This window comes from Oryza glaberrima, chromosome 2, assembly GCF_000147395.1.
Source record: "Oryza glaberrima chromosome 2, OglaRS2, whole genome shotgun sequence".
Classification (NCBI taxonomy): Eukaryota; Viridiplantae; Streptophyta; class Magnoliopsida; order Poales; family Poaceae; genus Oryza; species Oryza glaberrima.
Window position 1 is genome coordinate 480721 of NC_068327.1, and position 17858 is coordinate 498578.

The 17858-nt window shown below is 44.3% G+C and overlaps 5 protein-coding genes across 12 annotated transcripts; 1 reads left to right on the forward strand and 4 right to left on the reverse strand.

Moving 5' to 3' along the window:
• Positions 1–577: 577 nt before the first annotated feature.
• On the reverse strand, positions 578–3886 carry LOC127762201 (protein KINESIN LIGHT CHAIN-RELATED 1). Its single transcript, XM_052286616.1, has 3 exons — positions 3124–3886; positions 1942–2850; positions 578–1105 (listed from the first exon to the last, which is right to left on the reverse strand). The coding sequence occupies exons 1-3, from the start codon at positions 3777–3779 to the stop codon at positions 871–873; spliced, it is 1800 nt and encodes a 599-aa protein (XP_052142576.1). The 5' UTR covers positions 3780–3886; the 3' UTR covers positions 578–870.
• Positions 3887–5820: 1934 nt separating this feature from the next.
• LOC127762200 (uncharacterized) lies at positions 5821–11165 on the forward strand. Of its 6 annotated transcripts, none has more exons than XM_052286609.1 (9): positions 5821–6277; positions 6961–7170; positions 7258–7719; positions 7813–7923; positions 8008–8187; positions 8782–9066; positions 10280–10400; positions 10501–10627; positions 10984–11165. In XM_052286609.1, exons 1-8 carry the CDS (start codon positions 5888–5890, stop codon positions 10620–10622), a joined length of 1881 nt encoding a protein of 626 aa, XP_052142569.1. In that variant the 5' UTR covers positions 5821–5887; the 3' UTR covers positions 10623–10627; positions 10984–11165. The 6 variants fall into 6 exon arrangements, with proteins under 6 accessions (XP_052142569.1, XP_052142571.1, XP_052142572.1 ...); XM_052286611.1 differs by having other exon boundaries at positions 10987–11165; XM_052286612.1 differs by having other exon boundaries at positions 11133–11165.
• A 124-nt stretch (positions 11166–11289) lies between these two features.
• Positions 11290–13707, reverse strand: LOC127761412 (GDSL esterase/lipase At5g45950-like). The gene is made up of 5 exons (XM_052285703.1): positions 13152–13707; positions 12864–12994; positions 12334–12564; positions 12013–12265; positions 11290–11922 (listed from the first exon to the last, which is right to left on the reverse strand). The coding sequence occupies exons 1-5, from the start codon at positions 13705–13707 to the stop codon at positions 11732–11734; spliced, it is 1362 nt and encodes a 453-aa protein (XP_052141663.1). The 3' UTR covers positions 11290–11731.
• Positions 13708–14713: 1006 nt separating this feature from the next.
• On the reverse strand, positions 14714–16459 carry LOC127764334 (zinc finger protein CONSTANS-LIKE 9-like). 3 transcript variants are annotated; one of them, XM_052289203.1, is made up of 4 exons: positions 16354–16459; positions 16049–16191; positions 15418–15947; positions 14714–15223 (listed from the first exon to the last, which is right to left on the reverse strand). In XM_052289203.1, the coding sequence occupies exons 2-4, from the start codon at positions 16163–16165 to the stop codon at positions 15082–15084; spliced, it is 789 nt and encodes a 262-aa protein (XP_052145163.1). In that variant the 5' UTR covers positions 16166–16191; positions 16354–16459; the 3' UTR covers positions 14714–15081. The 3 variants fall into 3 exon arrangements, with proteins under 3 accessions (XP_052145163.1, XP_052145164.1, XP_052145162.1); XM_052289204.1 differs by having other exon boundaries at positions 16039–16191; XM_052289202.1 differs by having other exon boundaries at positions 16049–16459.
• On the reverse strand, positions 16445–16960 carry LOC127761413 (zinc finger protein HD1-like). Its single transcript, XM_052285704.1, has one exon. The coding sequence runs from the start codon at positions 16958–16960 to the stop codon at positions 16445–16447; it is 516 nt and encodes a 171-aa protein (XP_052141664.1).
• Positions 16961–17858: the final 898 nt, after the last annotated feature.

Here is a 17858-nt window from a genome sequence, read left to right on the forward strand (position 1 = left end):
GCAGGAAAAAAACCATCGTATCATATAAACAAACAAACAAAAAAACTCAATCATACCGGTCGAGAAAAGGCACGAACCCTACCTTTTCACACCGTCACACCAGTACTCATCCCTTAGGCCTGATTGGTTTAGAAGGGATTGAGAGAAAATAATTCCACACCTCAATAGGTGTGGAACAAATCCCCTCCTATCCCTGCCTAATAATATCGGTCTGTCAACTATCACTGGATAACTGGACCAAAACCGGCCACCGAACAACGTCGATGCGAGACAGATAGCACAGTACTCCTACTATATACATAAACTCCTCTGAAACTGATCAATGGAGCAATAAGGTCATCAGACAGTCATCACCTCACCTCACCCACCCACCCCCACCAGCTGATGAAAGCCACAGCACAAGCAAAATCACAAAGCTGCTATACAGCACAGCAGCTCAGATATACCCTGAATATTCATTGATCATATTCACTCATGTACCAGAAACATTTCTTACACGACAAGGGAACATGGGAGAGCATATGAACTCCAGGGATCAATAAATGAATGAATCTAGTGACAAACAAATCACATCACAGGTGGTAACAGTAGTAGTATTAATTCATCATCAACCACCAGCACAAATCAATACATTATCCAAATACAACACGAAGAACCAGTTAAAACTGTGGGGGAGAAAAAAAAATACTCGAGATAATAGCGAACTGTAATTCACAACAATGGCATTTTAGAATCTCAAACGGCAAACACAATCATCATCATATTCTTCCTAGTCTACAACACCTTTACACATGTGGTTTTTTCTTCTTCTTCCCTTTATGTTACAAAGGCCACCACCCTCCATCACCAGGTGAGGTGAGGGTGTGTTCCTCAACTCCTGAAGCCAAAGTTGGACCACCTCCTCCCAGCATCTTTCTTAACACGCTGCGAGTTGGTCACGAATAGGTTTTCCAGAGATTTCTGCTTCCTGTTCCGGGACCGCCCTGCCTCCTTCAGAAGCTCCGCGAGCCTTAGCTTCTCGTCCTCGACATCCGGGTTTGCTGTGCCGAGCTTCTCTTCCCTCACCTTAAGTACGTGTTCCAGTATTTCAATGGCGTCCTCAACCCTGAAGGCAAAAGGGAAATGCACTTACTCATGTATCAAGTGAAAATTCGGAAATGCACTCATGTATCAAGTTAAAATATTGGAAATCTAAAAGAACAAATTCTATCTGTTTTCTTTTTGCACAGGGAAAAACAAGTTGTGGCAATTCCTAAATTTATAGATGCAACCTCACAGGTATATAAGCAATCAATACACCCACTCCAAAAAAAGGGGGAAAACAGCGAGCCTGTAAGTTTGGAAATCGACTGAGTTGATGCAAATCACCGCAGGTTAATAGCATTTCAATGAATAGTTTATATCAGGCAACTTTATAAATAATTGGACAGTTGTAATCATACACTGGCATGCAGCAACATGTGGGCAATTTGATGGTGGTCCACTAAACTAAATGATGCCTTCATTTATTTGTTGATTGATTGCAATCTCTTTGTTAATGCCATTGAAATTATGCAACCTTACATAGGATGATAATCTAATTGATCAACCAATCTTGCCTATCCATCCAAATAATACTACACGTGAACTAACCGCCTATCCATCCAAATAATACTACACATGAACTAACCAACATTCAACATTTCACGGATTATTAGAGGAGGAAACCCATAAGCTGACACCTTCAGATAGCAAAACAAGTTCAGGGGATTACTTCTACAGCTGTGAATGATAAGGGTAGATGCCAACATAACTCAATATATATTCAGGTGCTTGTCAATGGCATTTCTTGGATTTTCCCCATAACCATCAAGGGATTGCTACCAAGATATGATTTGATCCTAATTCTATATGAAACAGCTGTTGGTTGAGGAAAAAAAAGTTTCTGGTATGAACACATACCTGCCCATAGCATCGTAGATTGCAGCCAAATTACTGTAGACGCCGAGAGTATCTGGATGAGAGGCACCACACTCCTGTTCTAGAACTGCCCTTGCCTCTTCAAACAACTGTGCAGCCTCATCAATCTTGAATAGCTGCACACAAGCTAGCCCCATCTGGTTCAACAGAACTCCAAAAAATGCCGACTTCCTCTCCCCGCTAGCTCTCAATTTGGCAACCGCACTTTCAAATGAGTTCCTTGAATCGGCATACCTCCCTACCATGTAGTACAACACACCCATTTGTGCCTCGATGCCAGCAACAGTGCTCCACTGTCCTGGTGAGTCCTCAAGCAACTTTAGTGCCCTTTGCAAAAGCTTCAGTGCCTCATCAAGGTCTCCAAGCGCCTCATAGATGGCAGCAATCTCCATTAGGCCTCCAGCAACCTCATCAGGGGCAGCGCCAGGCGCGGGCTTTGCATAGACACGGAGTGCATTCTCACAGTAGGATTTGGACTCGCGGAGCCTCCCTGTTCGGTGGTAAAGGTCTGCGAGGCGGACAAAGACAGATGCAACCGAAGGGTGGTCATCACCACGGGCAGACTTGAGTACTGTCAACGCCTTCTGGTAGGAGAAGACAGCCTCGTCGAAGCGGGCAAGAGCAAGGTAGGTGTTGCCTATCGCGACATCGATCGTCGCGACCTCAATGTCACGTCCATTGGCGACCATGGTCATGGAGGCAAGCACAAGGTGCTCCAGGGCACCATCATAGTCACCCTTGGCGTCAAGGATGAGTGCCATCAGGCGGCGGTCGGAGGCCTCCTCGAGCGAAGCGGGAGCGCTGTGCTCCCGGTGGATCTCGAGGGCTTTGCGGCACAACTTCTCTGCTTCATCGAACTGCAGGGCTTGCACATGCGCTTCCGCCAAATACCTGCTCATAGTGCAAAATAAATGTTGTGTTGGTCAAGTGCTAGCTCCTGCAGATTATTGTTACTTCTATCTCTACTTTTTTTTTGCATAATAATGCGATGGACTTGATGAAATTTATGGCGAGATCGGCGGAAATCACAAAATAGCAGAGGGAAATTAAAAAAGATGTCGCTTTTGAAGAGGTAGATTGGAGTTGAAAAGCAAAATGGCGTTTCTAACTTTTAAGAGAGAAGAGATCTAGATCGAGAAACGGCGAGAAGGAAGGGTTTTTGACCTGCAGGTCTCGGCGACGCGGGGATCACGCTCGCCGAGCGCGGCCATCTGGATCTCGAGGCCCTTGCCGTAGCAGGCGATGGACTCGTCCATGCGGCCGAGCATGGCGTGGGTGTCGCCGAGCTGCATCCAGCCGGAGAAGGCGGCGAGGGCCCACTCCTCCCCCTTCTGCTGGTCCTCGGGCGGCTGCTCCTCCGCCGAGCTCTCACCCTCAGGCGGCGGCGGAGGCGGAGGCGGCGTGACGACGGCGACGGCGCGCTCGAGGACAGGGATGGCGTCGGCGTGCCTGCCGAGGCCGCAGTGGATGGCGGCGGCGACGTGGAGGCTCATGGCGAGCTCGAGCTCGGCCCCCTCGCCGCGGCGCTCGAGCGCGCGGGCGGCCCTCTCGGCGAACTCGAGCGCGCGCGCGGCGCCCCCGCCCTCCCCCGAGACCATGGCGTCGCGGGCCTGCTTGAGCAGGAAGGGCCCCAGATCCGGGTTGTCGAGCGCCGCCTCGTCCGTCTCCGGCTGCGCCGCCACCTTCCTGGGCTTGGCCCGCGACGAGGTGGACGGCGACGGCGACGGCGGCGCCCGGCTCCTGGGCAGCGGCGACGACAGCCGCCTCGGCGGCGGGGCCGCCACCGGTGGCGAGTTGTCGGCCGCGGCGAGGCCCGGCATGGTCGGGCGAGGCGAGCGCGAGGTGGGGAGTCAGAGAGGGACACAGCTGCTTCCCTCTCCTGCTTGGCCTTGGCCTTGGCCTTTGCTTGCAATGGAAGAGAAGAAGAAGAGCGGCGCGGCGCGGGGGTTTGGGTGGCGTCATAATGAGGAGAGCGGCACGAGTAATTAGGCAGCGGTTGATGGCCAAGTTTAGTCATTAATCAATTAATTAATTAAGGTCCTCGAGGTAGGCAATTAAGGTGGCTGGTTCATCTCTCTCTCTGTGTCGCCCAAGTCTTCTCGTGTACCCAGTTGATTCGTGTACTACGGCCTAAGGCTACAATGTACTGTGGCTGTGTGCCTGTGTGATGCGATGGTGAATGGGAATGGGCTTGATTAGGGTTGATTGTGTTGACCTGTCTCAGAATGACAGGTGGGCCATGCGTGGTTAGCTTGTGATTAAGGTGACAAATTGTTGGGGGTCTTCATCCATCTTGATCGCTGACAAATCTGCCTGGTGTTGCAGGCATACAGAGCATAATTGAGAAAAAATATTGTTACAGATTACTGCTCCCTCCGTTTAATGTTTTGACTTTAGAGAAGGCGTCATTTATTGAGAGTATATATTTTGACAAATAAATTTAAATAAGTGGCCTATATAATACACTAAGAAAATTATATTTTTTTAAGTGTGGAGCAAATATTTCGTTTCAATGGTTCAGTAAATAATCTGAAAATAAATGCTTGACTTAGCTACTCACTTGTCTATTGTAAGTGTATTTTCCGAACCACTAAACGATGTATTTATAAATATTTTTTACATAAATATTTCTTTATAAGTATCAAATATTTTTTTCACGTTTATAATAATTAGTATTTAATTGATTACATGTTAATGTTAATGATTTTCTCGTTTCAAGTATCGTCTTGACAAGCACAGGGCACTACTACCCCCAGCTCAAAGCTCTGAAAGTTCGCTTGGTCGGTATCGACACTGATCCTATGATATCTGCTTCTACGTTCGTATACATTAGCATGTAGTTTAATTAATTATATAGTACGTACAGTACAGTGTATGAGAAACATTATAATTAAGTAGAGTAGGAGGAAGGATTAAGGAAGGAGTGCATTACATTACGCATGCATGCCTACTTGCAAGTTGCAACCACCATCGGAAGAAGAGATACAACGAAAATGATGAAATGGATCATGGAGGATCATCAGAGCTGTAATGCTTCCCTGGCATGCACACCCTGTCATGAACTAATTAGCTCGATCATCACACTCTATATGTTTGTATGTCCTAATCATTGTTTTCGGATCCATCCAAATTATCCTGACAGATCTTAAAACACAGCCCATCACAACGCTGGTTTCGTACATGGATATGTTCTTTTCAGACACCAATTGCTGACAGTACATTAGTGTACTCCATAGGTTCATCTTGCTGCTGCCATTACTTGAGTGTAGACAAAGAAAGGAGAATTATTGCTCGTGCATGCCTCGGTTGGTCCGACATTTTCATTGCCATTCGAGCACCCTATGGATTACAGACTGACAGTTAAATTGGTTCGCTAAGTGTGATCAGTGTTCAGTAACATTTTTCCTCTCATTCCGTGTCACCTTTGGCTATGATCGCCTGAGCTAAGGCTACTAAGCAGTGAAAAAGAAAATATAGTAATATAAAAACAATTTATAGATAAAATATTATTATGCATGTATCATTAACGATCTAAAAGATAGTCTGAAATGAATTCCCATTTTTTTCAAATCTAAATAAAGTTCAAAGATTACAATTTCGGCCTTGCGTTGCTGTTAGTCAAAGAAGGCTTGAGAGCAGCACGTGAGTTCCTCCTAGTCCGAGATGGGGCTTGGGATTCTTCACCGCCGGCGAGGAGAGCGCCGTGCTGATTAATTACTCCTCCGTGAAACCTGTCGGTGTAAAATCCGAAGAGAAGTTGTCTAACATGTTGGTGAGCCTTGGGCCTCGTCGTGGGCTTTAGATTTAGGTTGAGGCCCACTTATCAACAACAAATAGTACAAAGGCCACAACAAGGGGATGACGAACTGCCGCTGCTACTCGCCGTCGCCGTCGACTCCTCGTCGCCGGCGTCCCCAAACCAAGCAAAATGCCATCTCCGTCTCTCCTCCTCCACCACCACCACCACCGCCTCTCCCCTCGCTTCGCCCCCTCCCGCTCCCCCTCCCCCCGAACCCTATCGCTGCATCCTGCTCCTCGCCTCCGGCTTCGCGCCAGCGCCCGCGGCGGCGGGGGCAGCACACGGGACCACGATGACGGCGCGCGGTCCATCCCGATAGCGCGGTGCTACGAGGCAGCCCTCGCGCGCCTCGACCTCTCGGGAACCGCGCGGCGGGAGCAGGCGGTCGCGGCGGCGGCGGCGGCCGATGGAGGCGCGGCTGCCGAGGCTCACCTCGCCGCTGTCGCCGACGCCATGGTCATGGAGGCCTTCCTCCCTGGACCCGACGGCGCCCGGCGCAGCGCCATGTCCACACGGCTGGTGAGCGTTTCGGGGTTCCACTCCCACCTGTCCCTGTATCTTCCCTTTGCTGATTTGCTCCACACTACCGATTGATGATGAGACCAATGTATTTATTTGTTCCCTTACTTGTTTACTGCTTCTGCCTAGTGTGATGCTCGAAGTTGCGTCCTAAATTCCACCCGGACTCAGCATCCCATCAGAATTAGTGTAACGCACCTATATCTATTTACTCTAAGCTTTGATGCTTTATTTTGCGCTAAATTTCGGAGTATTGGTTGCTCTGGATTTCGTCGTTTCATACATATTACGTGAAATGTTTGTTTGCATGTACACAGCCTATTCACCACACGGTAGTACATATGATTTTTAAGAACCTGTACAGGGTGAAACAACTAACTGTACATGCTAAGTTCACCATGTAAAATTAATCTCTTGGAACTATTGGTTGGTACTAGGAGTCCAAGTGCATTAGTGACTCAGTGTCTCAGCGCAAGTGGCCGGCTGGGAATTTTATGATACAATAGAGGTGCTTGTACTTGTAGCTTAACAACAAATCAGTATCTGTGCTTTTCTATCATGTTGTGTCTAGGAAGAGAACTTATTGCCAGTTTTGTATATATCGAACATGGTTAGATGCTTTAATTTCGATCGGAATGTCTGTCCTTGTTGGATCATGAGGAAGTTCTGGCATTTCATTGTAGATTTTGCAAGCAAATGAAGTTACAGAGAAGGCCAGTAAGCTAAAGAAAGACCTTGGCGCTGAATTTTTCTCTGAAAACGAACCTGATGCAGAGAGTGTTTTGGCAATGGCCTTTAAGCAAGTTGTAATGGATCAGCTCACAAACTTTCGGCTTGAAGTGTTCTCCCCAGGTTCAGAGATAGATCTCCAAGATTTGAGCAAACCCCGAAAGGTGTTCCTCTGTAAAGTTTGGGACTTGATATTATATATTATTTTGTTTCGTTTGTTTGCTTGTTGCTAATTTGTGGATGCACACCAGGTGCCTGCAGATTTTAGTATCAGATCATCAGATGAAAAACTTCTAGCTGCTCTTGCGGAAGCCATTTTCTCCTGTGTCATTGAGGATGCCAGAAATAATTACCTAGGGGGCACTGGTGGTTTGTTTCATAAGTGGAAGTCAAACTGCTCATTGGATTCCTCTGTTTGCGTAGACATAATTTCTGAGTCAGAAGTAGTGAACAGTGCTAGGAGGCGCTTAGATAGTTTTGATCTTGTACAGTCTTCTCATGTAGCGGGTAAAGCAAAGAATGGATGGTGGCCAGCTCCAAAGTCTGAAAGGTTAGCGAAGATTGGTGGCCCTGATTTTATGCTTTGGGCCAGTGAGTTTGTGTACACATATAAACTACAAATTGATGCCAAAGCATTCAAGAATACAAAGCTTGGGGGTCATCATGAGTTAGCAAATAATAAGGGGGAAGTTCTCTTATCCCACGCCCAAATGGTACATTATTATTCTCTCCTTGTTCTTGATGTATACATTACTTGTTGCCATTCTTATTTATTGTATGCTGTTCTCCATCTCCCAAACCTGTAGGTGGAGTTAGCAAATATTCTGGACATGTATTTTGAAGATCAGTTCACATTACCTGGAAAAACCTTCTATTCCAACTGGAATTCAGAACCATCAAAGATTAAAAAGAACAATGTATGCTGCTATTTTTTATTTCAGAGCTTACTTGTGTTAAATATTTTTTTTATTTATGTTCATCAAGCATTTTTTTTGGTTCAGGGTTATTTGAACAACCTTTTTGCTTTGTTGGCTGGTAGCTCTATTGTTTTTCTTGTCGGCGCCATTGCTCAGTTATGCTGGCCTCAGTCTCTTAAAGATAAAAGATTGGCCACTGTTAGTTCATGTGTCTCATCATCACAGAGCTATTGTTCTGATATCCACTCTCTAGATAGTAGTGAGGTATGCTTTCTAGTTCTTGAAATGTTGTTGCTTGCCCAGGGAGAATCCTGTTTGTTTTTAAGTGTGGAAACACTTTGGTATTTTATACTATTTTCTGGATTTTTTTTTACTTGATAACCCATTCACAAGACATTGATCGTCATTGTATTGTAATTTAGAAATAACTACTCAACTAATTGGAAGTGTCCCAAACCTTTTGATAGTGCAATATTGTTCTCTACGTCCAAATCAAAGAAAAGGAAACAAGCTACCTCGATTTTTAGTTGCTCTGGGATAATTTGATTGTCTGCATTATCCTACGCAACATAGCATGTAAGAGCCGCTGCTTTAAAAATAAAGGATCTCTAAGAAATGGTCTGAAACTCTGCATGATTCATGTAGAAGTCATTTCATCAACTTGTTATGGCTTCATGATGTGTGTTCCCATTAGGAACATCATGTAGCATGTCTCCTTTTTGAACTATTACCCTTTTGCCAGCAAACCTAGTTGCTGTTTAAATTTAATTAAGGGCATATCTGGTGACAAATCTATCATAACTACTTTGTTGGTTATCTAACATATCTGTTGTATGCAACCTATTTACCCCTGGGCAGTTGCAGGCTTACTGTGTATCTGTTGTTGAGAAAATTAAAGACTCATTTGGTTGTACTGGTGATGTAATGGTTGATGCAAATATTGGTGCTTGGGTTGGAGAACTGCCTGAATTCTTCAAGGGCATCAACTGTGACAGTCATGATGATTATGTCGATATTCAGAGTACTGGTGCTATTAGCCAAGGAGAGCAACCCTCATTGGTGTCAAGTCCTATTAAGATGTCTTCTCATCTGGAACAAAATGATGACACTCAAGAAACTCTGCAGAATATTGCTAGTTTTCAGGTATGCTCATTTCCTGCATAAAAAATCTCTTTGTATCAGATGAAGAACTTGGTATTTTTGGTAAAATGATGTGCCTACCAACTCAAATGTGTATGTGCCATTAACATAGTTCATGAAGAGGGTTAATCACCATAAAAGAGATTGATGATGATGGTTTGGAAGTAGAACTGAACCTAAGGGGTAGAGGGTTGGCGGGCTGAGGAACTTGGCTAGGGAGGATAGACTGGAACATATGGCTGAGATGGACTTGGTGCTAACTTATATGGTTTCGCTTTTATAGGGACGACATCTAACAATCCATTCAAACCTTTCCTTTAAATATAATAATTCTACCCCATCTGATAAGATCATATCCTATCTCCAATTAAACCTAAGTTGCTAGCTAAGCAATGTGTTGCAGATAAATATTGTAACTGCCATCTCACACCAGCCCTGATGGGCCCGTGACCTACCTTATGGCCATATGCAGTTATGCACATAACAATATCACTGTGTGAGGTTTTTAGTCTGTCTATTTTATATTGCAAATTTCCCCAAAATATTCATGCTAACAGGTTTACCACACATCTGTTTATGATGCACTGTCACTACACATTTTCAGTACTTTTAAGTTACCATGTCATTTCTTTATTTGGTTCCTGTTTTTATTGTTCAATTTCCTTTCATGCTTGGTAGCAAAATGCACTTGTTTTGCCATCTTTATTATTCTAAAACAATTGATTGATTTAAGTTTTGCTGTTCTTTACATTAATTTCCTGGTTTTCTTATTTTCAGCAGCATATATCCAAGATCTAAAGTGGATGTTCTATAAACTATAATACCCTGTTTGGCATATATTCATTTGTTCTTTGGACATAACTCATCAGTCATGACTCAAAAGAAAGAGACTACACTTTCTCTTTTCTATTTTGTTTAATACTATGACCACAATGAAATTAATCGTTTACCTTGAGTGTTACAAGATAGCACAATAAGACTGCAAAATAATAATGTTTTCGTTCTTTTGAATAAGTTGTTTGCAGCATCTGTTAACTTTTCCTGCAAGTTGGGTTGCACGAATCACCCAATGCCATTGTCTTATACTTTTGAAACTATATGATGGTAGAAGATTACACTTGACTTTATGATGGAAACTATTGTTCTATTGTTCATTTCCTTGAGTTAAATAGTTCAGACTTACACTATATCACCCTTTTTTGATACAAACTTGCAGGTGGTCATGTCAGAAAGAGGTAAAGTAGTTGGATTTCAGCCAACAAACCGCCTAGCTGTGAATCATTGGGCAACAAATCCATTAACGAAGCTCCTGTACGAGGGGCGAAAGATCTCTCCAGGTACCATGATTGAAGTATCAAACCATGGAATTTTATTGTTAATACCTGTGCTAAAGCTGTATTTTGTCTTTGCTTAATACTATGGTATGGATATTGTCAGCCTTTCTGGAGCCTAGGCTTAGAATTTCTCGCCCAGCTAAGGTTGTCCCAGTTGAGTTGCTGATGTCGGTGAATCCAGAATCCTTTTTTGCTTTGGTGAGGCCTGTTCAAGATCCATGCTAATGGAGGTACTTTTCATTTCTCCTCCAGTTGTTCTCCATCTACTACCCCCACCCTCTCTTCTCTCTCGTGTAATTCTATAGTCGCCAGTACTTTATTTACCCAGAGTTCTGTAGTTGCTGTCCTAGTTAAAGCTAATGTCATTTGTTGTCACCCAATCTATGCTTATCTTACCCTTAAAACAGGATTTTACATGCTTTGTCATTACATGGTGCTGTACAGATTCATGAACTTTTTAAACATAGTAGACTGGGCAGTTTTCTTGTTGGTTAGTGGATGCATTTTATAGTAAAGGATATGGAATTATAAACTCTCTAAATAGTAGCTTTACTCTTTGTCTTGCATGCGCTTGCGAATCAAATAGAAGAACTGCAAGTAGGTGTTGCAAACTATGGACCATGAATCATTGCAGCACAGGCTCTCACGTTGGGGTTCTCTATGTGGTTAAAGCATGGTTGAATCGATCCACATGTAGAAGTTATCAGTTATTACTTCTTAATGACTCCAATCCAGATGACACAATGGAGGCCCTTTGTGGAATATCAGCACCATGCCAGATTGCAATACAGCTATTCGTGACGATATGCTGTCTGTTCTGCTCATGTTGGAGTTTATCATCGGTTTTCTGTTTCTGAAGTCTCAGGTAATTAACCTCGAACTTTCTGGGTAAATTCTTTTTATCAGTAGTAACAATGGTAGCTCTTCATCATCGGTATCAGGATGCTCATTTTGAGTTTTTTTTTTGGGGAAGAATTTGCCTCAAGCCCATTTTCCAGTTTCTACGGAAGGCTGGAAGCAATTTCATTTTGCGTAATCAAGATATCACCTGCTAGACAACTTTGCAAACTAACATACACCCTGTAAGAGTTGTCAAGTGTACAATTATAGATCACAGTGAAAGTAGAATGAATGGTAACCACTTCAGTTGACATCATAGGTCTTGGGCGTCTATGATGTAACACTCTCTTTCGCACACAGCATATTTTGTATGAAAAATATTATATAATCGATCTCTTCTACTGAACTATTGTTCTATGTGCTCGTATGCACCACAGTAAATTAGGATGCTAAATTGATTTGTCGGGCTGCAAATCTGAATTCACAATCGTGAGCTAGGCATAAATTTCTCCAATTGAGTTCATTATCACTTCCTCTGTGATAATTTGGTTCATTCTCTCCGTGTGGTGGGCAGCATCCCAGTATATGTACTTGCTGGGATGTGTGCATGCTCTTCGGCCTCTGCATGTTTGCCCAACTTCAATAACTCCTGTTCCACAACAACCTCTTGATGTTTCTGTCAGGCCTGTAGTTCAGAAGAAAATATTTTTTTGAGGTTATAATACCAATAAGTGCACACTTTAATAAGGATGCTCTGAAATATAGGACAACTTACCATAGTTATTGGGGCTTATTGTTGCCATGCCGATGGTTGTATAAGTATCAACAAATGTAGCCCTGATATTTGGTTGATTCTTTAGAAGACGCACCACTTCAACTAGCCTCTCATTAAATGAGGTTGCCAGCAAGTTCATGTTTTCATGGCATCTGGTTGTACCTGTGCCTAGCAATGTTCTAGCAATAGGTAAACACCCAATTGGGGGCACTCCAACAAAGACAAATCTCCTTCCTCCAAGTGTTGCCATCACCTGAGTAACATGGCAATGATTAGGTCTTGAGCAAAAGTTGATATAACTCTTTTCTGACAAGTGCTTACCTGGGTGTAGTTAGCAACGCGTGATATCAGCTGGTTTTCGTATTGTGGGCCGCTCTCTGCTGCTGACTGGTTTGAGGCAAGATAGTGAAAAAGCAGATCTGTTGTTCCAGCACTTACGACGAATGTAGCCCTCCTGACTAGTTCTTCTGCTCTTCTTCGTCCAACTAACCTCTGCAGGTTCCTTTTGTAACGCCAAAGGTCCTCTATTTGGTTGGGAAATGACAGTGCATTCTATCATGAAAAAAGAAAGAAAACCTGTCATGACAGTTCATTCTACCATGAAAAAGAAAGAAAACCTGTCTAGTCACTACCCAATGCTGGCCCTCAATAATCAAATTAACTTGGACTACTAAGTAGTCATGATTCACATATCAAACTAGGTTGATCATGCATTATCTGCTTGGTTATCCAATTTTGACTACTAAAAATTATTTGGTAGTAGCTTCTAATTTTGTCCCTGGCAGATTGATTTAATAGCTTTTCCTTACTTTCTGACGGTGAAATATTTGTGCTTTGCAGGTTATGCTTACCGAACTTCTGGCAGTGGCCTCGTCATACCCGGAACCTGCTGATGCAAAACTCACACCCCTCCTGAGCTGTCCTGACCTCAACCTTGGGTCGCGGAATCCTGGAATACTCCTCGCTATACCTAGTTTTTCCGCTGCATAACCACAAAGCTTAGCCTCAAATATCCCTACTGAACAATGGTGAACACCACTACTAACTCAGGTCACCTTCTAAATCAAAGATCATCTGCTCAACTCTGAAATACTTGTGTAAATGGAGATGCAAGGCAATGGGTGTATTTGTGTCTGTACCGAGTATGTCCGTGATGAGCCGGCCGTTGCTGAACCGGCCGGTGGGCCTGCCGCCGAGGAAGTCGGCGCCATACGGCAAGAAGTTGGCCTTCATCGCCGTCTGCAGCCGGTTGTTGTTGCCGGGATCCACCGTCGAGTCACCGAACACCAGCATGGTGGTACAGCCGGTGGTGGTGTAGTTGATTACCCTCGCCGGCGGTGGCGGCACTGAAGACCAGCCCGGCTCCTGCGGCGGCACCACCGTCCGCGGCGGCGCCGGCTCCCTCCTTGGTGGCAATGGAGACTGCCACGGCTGCTGCTGCTGCTGGGGCGGCGTTGGTGGTGCTGGCTCCGGCGTGTCAGGCTCCTGTGATGGCGGGGAATCCGGCAGCGGCGGCTCCGGTGAATCGGGATCCCCCGGCGACGGTGGTGACACCGGGAGCCCAGGCACGGGCGGGTCGTCGTATTGGTCGTCCGGTGGCTGTGGCGGTGAAAGCTGCGCCGCCGCCATTGTTATCAGGGAGAAGTGCCATGCGACGAGGAGCAGCGCCGCCGCAGGCACCGCCAGCCTCCTCATGGACTTGCTGCTGCGTTGCTTTGCTCAGTTCAGTTATGTGCTAGCTTGTCAAGGTCCAAAGACAAGAGTGCATGCATGTATAAATAAATGCTCAGCTAAGTAAAACTGCCGTTGCCTGTCAAGGTGGCTTGGTGCCATGTAGGTAAGGGAGCGACTAAATTTGCTTAAGAGTTCGAGCTTGCTTTGTGTGACATGACTAAATTTAGAAGACATTTTCAGTGAAATCACCCACTTGTTAGTGGCCAGTGGGAGATTAATCGGGAGAGATTCTTGTAAAAAAAAAAAGGAGATCGGAATAACCAAAGAGGCACATACTACAAAATTGCAAAGAAGAGCAGGTGGTGGTTGGTTCAGTGGTTTGTGTGATCTTTGCGTCTGCCATGCAACTTCGCTCCTCTAGAACAATTTTCTTTTTTTCTTTTTTTTCCAGCGAAAAAGGTACTGTGATTTTGTATTTCCTCCTTCTATAGTCAACAACAGATGTCAAAATATGCATATTCTTCCTCCGGTAAAAGAAATACAGCGTTTCAACATTTTTCAGTTCGATCTTTTAAAATTTTGATCATCAATAATTTTTGAAATGCTTATTTTGAAAATATAAAAATGGTCGATGTAGATTTGTCATGAAAAAAAATACTTTCGTAATCTCATAAAAATGATACATGTGTAGATTTTATAAATACCTAGCCATGAAATTGATTTTCTTCCTTCACAAGGTAGAACCGAAGGTAAATACTGAAAATAATAGCAGGAGAGTTTTCTTTTAATAACAATTCTCACCATCATGGCATCATCTGCTTCAAAACTAGTACTCGCAAATCCATATTCCTCTAGAAACAAGTAAAGAACAAATAGACATGTCACACCAATACACCCAATTGTTTACTCATAAGGGATTACTCGCAAATTACTCGCAAGAAAATTCCATTTATTATGCCAAAGGACATGAGTGTCAAAATTTTGACACTAATTAAACAAAAAAAATGCAAACATTTATTATGCCAAAGGACATGAGTGACAAAATTTTGACATAAATGCAAGAGCCTCAGCTTGACAAAATTGTCATTTACAAAAGAGAGTCCTACATTTATTCTACGACAAAATTCAAAGGAAAAAAAACTCTTCTAAATGTCTATCCTATCCTAACCTTGGAAATGACTGAAAAACAGAAAACCCAACTTCTTCACGTTGGAATCCGGTCTGCCCACCTATAAGCCTGTAGGGATATAAACCTTCAAAAAATAATTGAATTCTTCATACCTCTAAATTCTAATATGATATTCTTTGTATACTGTATGATCTTTTGGTATCATGTCATGCACTCTAAAACCTAAGAAAGATGATCTAAATAAATAAATAAATAAATAATGAGGATCAATTTCCCTCATGCTTCGGCTGCTTATTGTCATTAGAGCTGGTGCCCTGCTCCAATGAGGCCTTCACAAATCTGCCTCTGACACGCCTTCGCGTGTCTGCTGTTGCCTTGCGGGAGGCGTACATTATCTGCTTGACAAACCTGAAAAAATCAAAAGTGTACCAGCAACTTGTAATTGCAATCTTGTTTCAAAAAGCTCGTACTGAACAAAATATTATTCCTAGGCAACTAAATAATATTTCAGATGCACATTTGAGAATTTTAACTGTTTTTTCTGAAGACTAATCTGCAATGTAAGCTACAAAGTGAGATGAAAAATGCGTATTGATACGTACCTCCTGTTGCTCTTTTTCTCCTTGTATCTCTGCACAGCTCGCTGTCTCTTCTCCGGATCAGGGCAAGATTTCTCGGGCAGCACGATATGCGAGGTCTGTTGATCTTGGCCGTCAAACATGTTTGAGCTCCCACCCAGCAGCGAGCCCGTGTTGGAGCTCTGAAAATTCACACAGGGAAACTCTGAACCTGTGTTGTTGTTGCTACTGTTTGTGTCTATCACCGGTAACTGATCATATGCCGTTTCGTCGTTTATGTTCAGTTGTTGCAGAAGACTATGATCTGAAGATTGCGGTATGAGCTGTGCGAGTTCTGAAGATGAAGTTGCTGCCCCTATCTCGTTGTTGATGTTCGCGTCCATCATCGGTAACTGAACATAAGGTGCGTTGCTCATGTTCAGAGGCTGCAGAAAGCTAGCATCTGATAACAGTGCGATGTCTGAACACGATGAGGATGCCATTTGCTGATGATCAGGGTCCAGATAGGATCCCAAATCGAAATAAGAAGGATCCAAATCCAGATAAGAAGGTTCCTGCGATCAATTGAAGAAAACAAGTTTGTGAGGCGGCATCAAACTGTACGATAATTTTGATGAATTTCAAAGGGGGTGAAATAAGCAGAACCATCGTTTACTTGCAATGCTCCTGGTTCCATTAGTGCGACTGAATCAAACGAGTTTGTCCAGGCTTGAAAGTAATCTTGCTGATTTGCATTGTCAACAAGTAAATCTTCTCCACCTATTGTCGTCATCTCTTTACTAATGTCAGGATTCGCATCTTCAAACATCTCAAATGAGACATGTGTATATATATATATTAGTATGTTTATGTTAATTGAATGATGGTAATAAGATGATATGTTAGTCATATAATGGAATGCTATATATTAATGGGATTGATCAAGGGATGAATTAGGTAAGGAAAAGAAATGCAACTCACTTTTGTTTAAGAAGGCAGATCACTTAGAGATTTAAGAGTTTACCATTGGCTTCTTTTAATACCAGATCACTTACTTTTAATACCAGATCACTTAGAGATTTAAGGAAAGAATGAGTTTACCATTGGCTTCTTTTAATACCTCGGGATAATAACAATAATTTGTATAGCTCATACTATTGTCGTATGGGACGAATGGGAGTGTGTCGGTGATCCACGGCTCATCCGTCGCCGCCGCCGCCGGCGGCGGCGGCGGTGCCGGCACGTCGATAGAGAAGATGCGGGCCATCTCGGCGGGGCCGGGGATACCGGTGTAGGCGGCGGCGGGGCGGTGGCAGTGGCGCGAGGCGTCGCGCGCGCACGAGGCGCAGAACGCCTCGGCGTGGTGGTCGGAGCGCGCCACGGCGGGCGCGGCGTGGCACGCGTCGCAGAGCGGGGCGCGCCGGTGCGCGCGCGCGGCCGCGGCGTGGTGGGCGGCGAGGTCGCAGACCAGGCAGAGGCGCGCGCCGCCGTGCTGGGCGCAGTGCACGACGGCGCGCTCGCCGCGGCACGAGTCGCATGACGGGACGACGGCGACACCACCACCACCACCATCATCGCCGGCGTCCATCACGACGTGTATCGTGACGACGACGACGACGATGACGACGTACGTTGTCGCATCTAGGCGGCGGCGGCCGGTGCGCGCCGCGGTGGCGGCCACCGGCGGCGATCGAGGTGAGTGTAACGTGGCGGACGAGGGTGGCCGCAGGGATCGTTGGATGGGGGATCGATGGACCTATTTATAGCCCTCGATGGATTGAGTGTGTTAAATATAGTACGGAGTAGTTAGCAACAGAACTAACAGACCGACGTACGGATCGGTTCATCATATCCACCGACTCAGACACGTCACAGTGGACGCCGATACTTCGTTTCGTGGTACGTACGTTTAGACACGATCAGTTTCGTTCCCAATTATAGGAAAGGTTTTCCTTTAAAAAAATTACGAGAGCACGTACCATGCCGTCTTTAAGGTTCAGTTTTATTTTATTTTTCTGATGAATAATTCTTCTATACAATTATCATAAAATCAGGTCATATCTTTCTGTGTTAAAAAGATATCTCCTGACTTTGTGGAGTTTACAGTTATACCACCGACCCCACTTTATTATAGTCTACATGTTACACGTTGAAAAACGATCTCTTGATCTTGTGTAGTTTACAGTTATACCACTAACCTCAATTTACTATGGCCTAACATATGTTACTGCAAGTCAGCCGGTCTCTTCGTTCGTCTCCGTTCTGGTTTTGTCGCCGTTTTTCTTTTCAATCCTTTTTTTTTTTTGGCACGCGGAAGGGTTTTTATGGGTGGACCCGCTTTACTCCGTTTTTTTTTTACCGTCCGGTAGTTCTTTCGTCGCTGGTTTTTCCTTCGATCTCCAGCCGCCGTGGAGCCGAACCTTACCGCAACTTCGATTTGCCTCTCGATGTTTCTTCCTCCAATTAATTAAAAAATTGATACTCCA